Source organism: Myodes glareolus, chromosome X (assembly GCF_982192425.1).
Source record: "Myodes glareolus chromosome X, mMyoGla1.1, whole genome shotgun sequence".
NCBI lineage: Eukaryota > Metazoa > Chordata > Mammalia > Rodentia > Cricetidae > Myodes > Myodes glareolus.
The window spans coordinates 90,826,309-90,836,312 of record NC_142053.1 but is presented as its reverse complement, the minus strand read 5'-3'; the positions used below and the strand labels follow the sequence as shown (position 1 = coordinate 90,836,312).

Below are 10,004 nucleotides of genomic sequence, written 5' to 3'. Positions count from 1 at the left end.
AAGAGAACTGGATGCTCTTCTAGAGGACAAAGGTTTAACTCCTAGCACTCAGAAGGTAGGTTACAACTGTCTATAACTCAGTTCCAGAGGATCTGATGCCCTCTTCTGGCCTCCAGGGATGCCAGGTATGTATGTACATGGTACACTGACAGACATATAGGCAAAACATCTATATCCATAAAATAATAAAATTTTAAAATTCTGCCTTCAAATTGTACCATTAGTCATTTCTGGGTTTGACATACTTAACACTAATGTTTTTAAAGATTCTCCACCTTGGCATTATTGATTCGCCAAACTGTGCAACCATTCTTAGCACTGGGTGCTGCCCTAAGCAACAGAGGGGGTTTAGCAGCATCCTTTTACCTCTATACCTTTTATAGATGCTTAAAGCAGTCATACCCACCCCGAGTATGACCACTCAAAATGCACTGGGGTCAAGAGGGGAACGTGCCCCAGTTGAGAAGCAATGCTCTAGTCACCACTACATTATCTTTTCCACTTTATTGATTGTAAGTTCTAATATCACAAAGCTGTTGCTGTCTCCTTTTCCCTTTGATCATGGGTATCTGGGTAATTTGGATCTCCCTACCTCCCACATTAGAATACAGGCCTATTAGAAGCAGGGTCTGGATCTTCTACTTTGTTGAAAGGGTGAGCTTCCATTTCTTTCCAGTATGAGTGATCACAGTTCCTTATATAAGTTTCCATATGTTTTTTTTCTTTTTGTGGATGTCTACTTTGGTATTTCTAACTAGTTAACAATTATCAGCAAAGTACACCACATTAATGCAAAATGTAGAATTGATATTTAGATACCTTGTAACCAGGATCATTATATAGTCACAATTTAGGAAAGCTCTGTGTGTGTGTGTGTGTGTGTGTGTGTGTGTGTGTGTGTGTGTGATTCATCCTCTTGAGCAACTTGATTATAGAATAAAATGAAGAAAAAGACTCATTCTTTTTAAAATGCTGCTGAAATGACCAGTCAAAGGGGGCAGATTCCATAATTTCTCTGTCTAAGGGCCAACATAATTATAAAACCATGACAGCATCAGCATCTCATCAAAAGGATGTGAATTTGCCTTGGAAGAAACCTTTGGGCATAATCCTTGAGGACAATTACAAGCTAGAAGCAAATATAATTAGCAACTGGTAGAAAATTTCTACACAAAGGATGCTGATGAAAATGGTGCAGTGTCTACCAGGAAGAAGGTGTCTCTCTACTTCAACATGCTAATCAATATTTTAGAAAAGATAAAAGAAAGGAAACTATTCACAACATCAGAACTCTTGAAGGCAAAACACTTTATCAAAAGTAAAACTAAGATCCATATTATCCACAATGGGATGAGAGATTTTTGCAAAGCAAAGATTTTACATTTGTTAGAAGGTTTTTATTAAACACAGTGCTGGTTGATCTCTAATACCCAGTCTTCTTTTCCTCTTTAGTAACAAAAAGCTATTAATCTCTGTGGCTAATTTTTGGCTCATGATATATAAATGGGTATGTTGTACAGGACTTCAACAAGGTTGCTTAAACAAATAACTTGGATAGGAAACATATTTTTAAAAAGATGTATGTATGTATGTATGTATATGAATGTATGTACGTATGTATGAATGTATGTTTGTTTCAGGTAAAATCAGAGATCAGAAGAATATGTCAGATCTCTTGGAGCTATAGTTACGGGCAGTACTGAGCTGTCTCATATTGGGGCTAAGAACTGAACTAGGGTCTCTGGAAGAGTAGTAAGCTCTTAACCACTGAGCATCTCTCCAGCCTCAAAGGGGGTATACTCTTTTGACTCATCAGTCATTTCTTCACTATTATACCCTGTGATGTCTTGAACAAGTCTATATAGCCTCACTGAACTGTGCTGTGACTTCTAAGAAAACAATTTGGTGTTGCTGTTGACAGATGATGAAGGGACGGAAGAATCACAAGAGAATCATCAATAGTTCATAATTGAATTTCTGTTATGTGTTTTTAAAATATGTAGTCTTAGATTGGGAATTAAATGTCTGTTCTTTTTAAGACATTGTTAGTTTTGGTTTTCATTACCTTCAGCCAGCTCAATACAATTCATAAGTATTAGAGGCAAAAATACATCCCAGTATAATTTCTAATTGTTACAGGTAAAAATATATCCCTCAAAAACATATGCTGGAGTGCTAAGCACAATTATCCACAAACAATCTTTATTTTAAACTATGGTTTTGGAAGAAGAAAATCAAGTTAGTGAATTTGGGGCCTCTAAACAGTATGACTGGTGTCCTTATGAAAAGAAAAGAGACAATTGACATGTAAAGTGAAGGTGATCATTTTGCAAAAGAAGCAGAGATTAGAATAAAATATGTACAGAGCCAAGGGACATCAAAAGTTAGCAAATGCTAGAAGAGGAAAGTTTAGGTGGATGGCTGTGATGACACTCATACTTTATACATGACATCTAGCATGATGAGGTAATACATTTCTGAGATTTCTGTTTTGTGGTACTAGGAATTGCCAACCCATGATCTTGCATTTGCTAAGCAAGCATTCTACCCAATAAGTTATATACTCCTATCCCAATGTCACCCACTTTAAGACATCTGGTTTGTGGTTCTTTGTTAATACATCACCAGTTAAGAGTTATACACTGAGGTCTACTACTAATAAGCCATTTGAGTCCAGGAAAACATCACAGGACAAAACCTAACAGTGGTAAGTTTAACAGGGTTAATACAATCCAAACAGATTTATCTAAAAGAGGTGGCAATGGCAGGTTTATTCTTCCTGTATTGGTTCCAGCAAGAGTACTTCAAATGCTGTATATTGTTTTGAACTCCTTGGATACAAACTCTAAGAATGAGCATATAAGTGCTGAATAAGGACAGGGGAATAAGTCTAGATTCATGTAATACTTCTATTGAAAATAAGACTAATAAGTGAGGTAAGTGTCACAACTCAGGCAACATATAAGACCTTTTTATTTAATAAAAAAATTTGAAAGTAAATCAAAATGTTCATCAACAAATGAATGGATGAACATTCCATCTGTGTTTGATTAAATATTATTTGGCTATCAAAAACGAATGAAAATTCATACATGATATAAGAATAAACAATATGTTTAGTGAAAGAAGCCAGACACAAAGGATGACATCCCCTGATTTCACTTCCATGAAATCTTCAGAATAGGTAAATGGCTGAGACTGAAAGCAGACAAGCAGTTTACTACAGTTAGGAGAAGAGGAGATGTAGAATAGGTATAACATTTACTTCTGGGGTGATAAAAGGGTTGGAATTAGACAGACATGGTGGCAATAACACATGAACATACTAAATGGAAATGCATTGTTTATCTTTTTTATTGAGCTCTACATTTTTCTCTGCTCCTCTCCCTGTCCCTCCCCTTCCCTTTAACCCTCTCTCAAGGTCCCCACAGCATTGTTTATCTTTAAATGGCTAATTTTATTTTAACTTTGTCTTAATAGAAAAAAAATATTGAAAAAAAAGGTAACACAGAATTTCCGGTGGTTCAGTCCCTATCCATGTACATTGGTCATATTAAAAAGAAAAGTACCATGTCCTTTAAAATACTTACCATGTAATTTAGATAAACTCAAGTTCTGTCACCAGGACAAAGCATAAAGATCTTATTATTTAGTAATATAAATATGTGTAAAACTTCACTTCTGAATTTAAAGCCACTTAAGGAAGAGAAGATTCACAGTATTTTAAATAAGCAGTAACTTGTATACCCTTAAATTCCCATGAGAAAAAAGAAATTTTAGGATACAGAAAATATATTTTAATGTACCCAAGAAGAGAGAAAGGACATGTTCAAAGCCCTGGAAACAAAACTGTCTGAGTTTTTATTTGCTCATTACTCAGACAATCAAAAGTCTTAAGAAGAGACAACTGGCATATTCCAAGTCAACTCTAGACGTATTCAAGTCAACTACAACCCAGGACTAAGTGAAAGATTCATTAGGTGAGGAAGAGACAGGCAAATTAAACAGCTAGTGTTTTATGACAAACTTGAGCCTATCTGAAGTTTCCACTAGTCTGGTACTAGGAATAGATCGTGATTTGTTCAATTTATAAATGACATTTTTTGCCCACAGGTAACAAATTTATACAATCTATGTTAAACTGGTTTCTAACTTCCTAGTAGTACATGTATAAAATAACAGATTTTATTGTGATATTTTCATGCATACTTACAATGTAATTAAATTATACAGATGCCCCCTGTTTACTCTCTGTGGTATTTTCTTAAAACCATAGTCCATATGGGAAATATGAAATATTTGTCTTTCTAAATTTGTATTGTTTCATTTAACATGATAATATCCGCTCCACAGGCTGAAGGAGCTGAATGTGCTCCCAAAGCACTAGCACCGCACTTCTTAAAACAAAGGTATGCCTTGAGATTTTATGACTGGGACCACTTCTTGTCCAGTCCCTATTTCCTGATTACAAATTCAATGTGACCTGCTGTATTACATTATTTCCACCATGCCTTTCCCTTCATGGTGGACTATAGGCTCTCAAATCGTAAAAACTGTAAACCAAAATAAACCTCTGCCCAAAAAAAAAAAAAAAAAAAACTTAAGATGTGCCATCACTAGGGTATATACCTGCTTCCTGCTTACCGGTCAGTCCAGAATGGCCGAGGCACTTGCGCCTCTGAGCAAGTCAACATATCCAAACAAACTGCAGCACTCTGCTCACAAACCCCATCCAAATGCTCAGTTTCCCCGAAAGAGTCAGAGTTGTGCTAACAGCATGGCCAACGGCCAAGAAGCTGCCATTTTGAAATCATATGGCTGCCAACACAGAATCAGTAAGACCTCTCTTAAAGAAACTGTGGCATGCCACCTCAAGCAAAGCCCATATGGGGAAAAAATGTGGTTAAAGTTTATTTTTTTGTGTCTAGAATTTCTTTTCAAACCCTCTCCGGTTTTATGTGAATATAGTTAACCATGTTTGGCATTCCAATCTATTGGAGAAGGCTGCTTATTGGTTCCTGGCTGCCAGGCTAGGTTAGACCCGAAATAATCACACAGAAACTATATTATTTAAAACACTGCTTGGCCCATTAGCTCTAGCTTCTTATTGGCTGACTCTTACATCTTAATTTAACCCATTTCTATTAATCTGTGTATCACCACATGACAGTGGCTTACCAGCTAAAGTTCCCAGCGTCTGTCTCCAGTAGCTCCATGGCTTCTCTCTGACTCTGTTCTTCTTTTTCCCATCATTCTCTGGCTTTTCCCATCTAGTTATGTCCTGCCCTTGCCAAAGGGTCAAAGCAGTTCTTTATTCATTAATCAACTGATGGAGGAGGGTTAACTGTTTATGTGTTACTTTCATTGGTTAATAAAGAAACTGCCTTGGCTTTTGATAGGACAGTAGCTTAGATAGGTAGAGTAGACAGACTAGAATGGCCTCAAACTCAAAGATCTGCCTGCCTCTGTTTCCTATGGGCTGGGGTTAAAGGTGTGCTACCTATATATATAAAGATATGTATACTCTTGTAAATCAGATACTTTGAAAAAACTATAGAAACTGAAGTGATGCTGCTCATTGTACAATGATTTCTCAGGTGTCTCTGAAAAGATTAATATTTTTATTCCTAGTAGAAAAGCTCAGAAACCTCATAAATATTACTTTCCAAACACATCACTAGCAATTCAAATGAAGTACAAAAATGAGCTGAGTCCTTCAAAGCTCCTGTTAGGAAAGACTAAGGGCAGTTTCACTAGGCAGAGTGCTCTGAAACAGTGAATTCCAGAGTCATGTCTGAGCAGCCAATCTAGGAAAGCTTCTCCTGGGGATAGGTAGCTTAGCCTGTGGTAAATATCTAACTAAAATGCCATAGTTTGGGGAAGGATAGGATATAAAGTAAAAAGGAATTCATTTTGAAATGACTTGGTTCATTCATTAAAAAGGACAATAAAGCTTAAGACAGTATATTAAACCACACCAACATTACCACCAATGTTTATCAGAAACTTGATAATTCTATAGCTATGTATTTATTTTTTCCCTTCTCTCACCATGACTTGAAGAATAAAAGACTTTCTACAAACAATTCAATTTTCATTAAACTTAAATTGATGAGTTAAATCTCAAAGGCAAAATCAGCTCATGAAGCAAAATGATTCTCCTAGAACAGAGGTTCTCAACCTGTGGGTCACGAATCCTTGGGGGTCGCATAAGATATTCTGCATAACAGATACTACTATTCATAACAGTAGCAAAATTACAGTTATGAAGTAGCAACAAAATAATGTTATGGTTGGGGGGGGGTCACCACAACATGAGGAACTGTATTAAAGGGTCATGGCATTAGGAAGGTTGAGACCCACAATAGAACTTACAACTAGATTAATGAGACACCCTACATCCATACACCTTTGTTCTGTTTTTATACCTGTTGATGTAAGCCTTAAGGCTGATGTAAAAATTCACCAGGACAGCTAATTATCACATGTTCTACATTTTCAAAAAACCTATATAATTATCAAAGTCTTAGAAAGTAAGGAAAGGAACATTTAATATTTATCCAGTTATTTAAAAATAAGTTATTGGTAATGTCCAAGTGTGTAAAAGGCTGTTATACCCAGTATATTCACAAGGTATTAGTATACAGTAAAAACTGGGATATCCATCAGGAAAGCTATGTAGCAATATAAAACACTACTACATTTACTTAGACACTTAGATAATAAACGATCCTTATGAAACAATTGAAATAAAGAAAAATAATCATTTAAGTGGGAAAATACTCATAAATTTTCAGCATAGAGCTATTGAAAAGTAGCCTTAACAGTGAGGAGTATGGTTAAATTGCATGTAATGAATGAAGTAGCTACATAGAAAAATGCTTGATAAGTATAAAGCACATCTTCATTGTGACTGCAGTCAAAATTACACAAAGATATGTAAAAGAACAGAAAAAATAGACAATACAACAAAATACTTTCCTAAAATTAGACTGTGTATCACCTTTTTCATAGAAAAGATTTTACATCAAAAATTAGGGATAGAATGTTGCTTTTATATTCACCTTCTCAGCAAAACCCCTTGCAAAAGCCTATATGAAGTTTGAAAATATAGCACATTCTCTCAAAGTGAACTTCATGTTAGCCCACTACAAGTTCCTATAGGATTTATAGAGCTAGTTTAAGTTTGGTTAGTAGCTTAGTAATACATAGTAATTAATCATAAGACACTTTCTGCTCAAAAGACCTGCAAACATTCTGTTCACCAGTTTGGAAACTGCTGTTGGATTGAAGGTACTCAAAGGGGGCATAAGTGCCAAGGCATCTTAATTACCAGAGAGGAGTTTTCATACTTCATGCTCCACAGTTGGGAGTCACTAATGGTAGTATGCACTATCCCTCAGGTGAATATACTAAGTCTTGCTTAAGAACCAATGATCTATGCAGATATTGAAAAACTTAATGTCACAGAGGGGAGAAAGCCATTAGGAGATAGTTACCTCTGGTCTAAGTACAGCTTTCATGCAGGCTGGACAAAGAGGCCCATTTCGGGAGAAATGAAGGGGAAGACGTCGAGTGCGACTGCGACATGTTGGCTCCTCACATATCAACCAACACTAGAGAGAAAAGAGAAAAAACTTGGCATTATAATCACCACTGAACACCGAAACTAATAAACCCTTCTGTTATCAAGGATTTATTCCAACCTTTCTTAGAGATTGCAGAATAATTTAGTTAACCCACTTCTTTGGACATGCTAATTAAATGTATGTCCCAAACTTAAAAAAAAAAATTAGGAAAAACATGGGTTTGGAGAGAGGGTTCAATGGTGAGGCACACTGGCTTCTTCCAGAGACCACAGTTTTGATTCCAGTACCCACATGGGAGCTCATGACCATCTGTAAACTCCAGTTTCAGGGATCTAACACCCACTTTTGGCCTCTGTGGGCATTACACACATACAAGATATATTTACATACATACAGGCAAATTATATTCCCACACATAAAAAAATTAAATCTTAAAAAAACAAGAGTGATTCCCATGAAATGTCCTCCTTTTTCTTAAGGGATATATGCCCCCATCAAAATCTCCCAATTAAAACTACTATTATATATAAACTATAAACCAAATAGTTTTAGTTCAGACCATTATACCAAGTGTATAGAAATAAGCGACCTTCCCAATAGCCTAGTTACATAAGTATGCTAGTTTCTTTCTGTTTGAAATGGGTATGACAACATTACATACCTTCTAGGACCTGCTATAGTGTTATAACACACTTAAAGTACTTACAAGTTCTCTTGCCATTAAAAAAATGCCTAATAAAGCTAGTGGTTATGTGATTTTAAATTAAAACAGATTCTTCTACATGAATGTACAACTTTAACTACTATTTTTCAGAGATCTGAAGTAGCCATTGCCTATTTCTCTGTCCTATAGATTTGTCACTCCTTTTCTTCTTCAGTTACTCTCCCTGTTTTTTTTTAACATTCTCACAGTGATACAATACGTCTATCATTTTGAATTAGCACTACACTTCGTATAAAATGTTATCTGTTCAATAGAAAGACAAGCTATCACATACAGAGTTGAGCAAATCTCAGAAGTTCATACTGAGCCCTAAGGCTTGTGGGCTTTGGTGCTACTGTATTACTACAGAGGCACAGTAAAGCTGGGCCAAGCAAGGTGAGGTGCTGTGGTATGACATGTCCCCTTATCTCATAGTGTCCCTTCCTATAAGGCTCTGCATAGGGGTATTCAGAGACATGGTAATTTCTCAACTTGAAGAATGATCAGAAGTTTTGGTTAGTGGAAAAGAAAGGAAAGACAACTTTGGCAGAAAGATCCACACATGACAAAGAATAGAGGCTAGAGTCACTCTAGGGTTGAACTAAGAAAGGACCAGTAACCTGTATAACTCCATTCCTTTTTGCTAGTTTCAGCAGCTTGTCTTACCTCCTTGATGAAATCAGTATACACATACACATGAATGTTGCTTAAGTTAGTACACTTTAACCTTCATATCATGGCATTTCCACGTGGTATCATCCAAATCTGAGGGATGCCCTCACTCACTGCCGTGCTAGCCCTTATTCCCCAGAATACACCCTTCTTGAAAGTAGCTACACACAAACTCAAAATAAATGACCAAGAATTGATTCCTACAGCTCCATTTATGGCTTTCAAACAAAACAAAGTGCATTTGCACAACTTACTAAAAAAATGCTATCTTTAAAGAATAGAAAATTTATCTAGTCATAATATGCTCAAAGGAAATTTCACTCCTACCTTCATTCAGTAAGCTAAATTAATTTATTATTAGATCTTTGGGAGTTGTGCACTGTTTTGAATATATTCACTGCCTCCCTCAAATTCAATTTTCTATCCTTTGGGAAAAAAACCCAACCTTTCAAATGAATCAAACCCAACCTTTCAGTGAATCAAAGCTAACGATTTTAAATTGTAATCTGAACTTTTCAGATGGAGAACATCAAACAAATTCTTATGAAACTTCTAATATTTGCCTAAAGTTTTATTAAATATTATGGTAAACAGGCAAAGGGATACCAAGCACAGAGTTTCAGGAAACAATAGTCTAAATAGGAAAGCATGCTCTGAACAGAGTAACAGTTCTGTATAGACAAGGGATATATTTGAGACCTGAAGCTCTTTAGTTAGCTCACAGTCTTGCCAACCAAAGCGGTAATTCACTAACTTTTAACAAAATTAAAAAATATTTTTGATTTGGTAAATATGGTAACAACTACCATAGTTTCAATTTTTAGGTTGTTGTTGTTAGGTTTGTTCTACGTGGTCCAAGCTGACATCAAACGCATATTCTTTCTGCCTTAGTCTTTAAAATAGCTGAGATCTAAGTAAGTGTCCTCACATCTAGCTGAATATCCTATTTTGAGGCAAGAGATCATTAAGTACTGACCACAACTTGGTTATTAAATTATTATTGTTCATAACAACAAAAATATTTTGAGACCAGTTCTGGC

General features: G+C 35.8%; 1 protein-coding gene across 5 annotated transcripts in view; it reads right to left on the bottom strand.

Annotated features, from left to right (window-relative positions):
- The window catches only part of Pola1 (DNA polymerase alpha 1, catalytic subunit), a 306,054-nt gene that overhangs the window by 98,450 nt on the left and 197,600 nt on the right, over positions 1–10,004 (bottom strand). For all 5 annotated transcript variants that reach the window (XR_015000445.2, XM_048449783.3, XM_048449784.3 and 2 more), the window contains one exon: positions 7,500–7,616. Coding sequence is in view for 4 of the 5 variants with exons in the window: in XM_048449783.3 (XP_048305740.1) it covers positions 7,500–7,616 (117 nt within the window). In the remaining variant the exon portion in view is untranslated. The remainder of the gene's footprint in view (positions 1–7,499; positions 7,617–10,004) is intronic.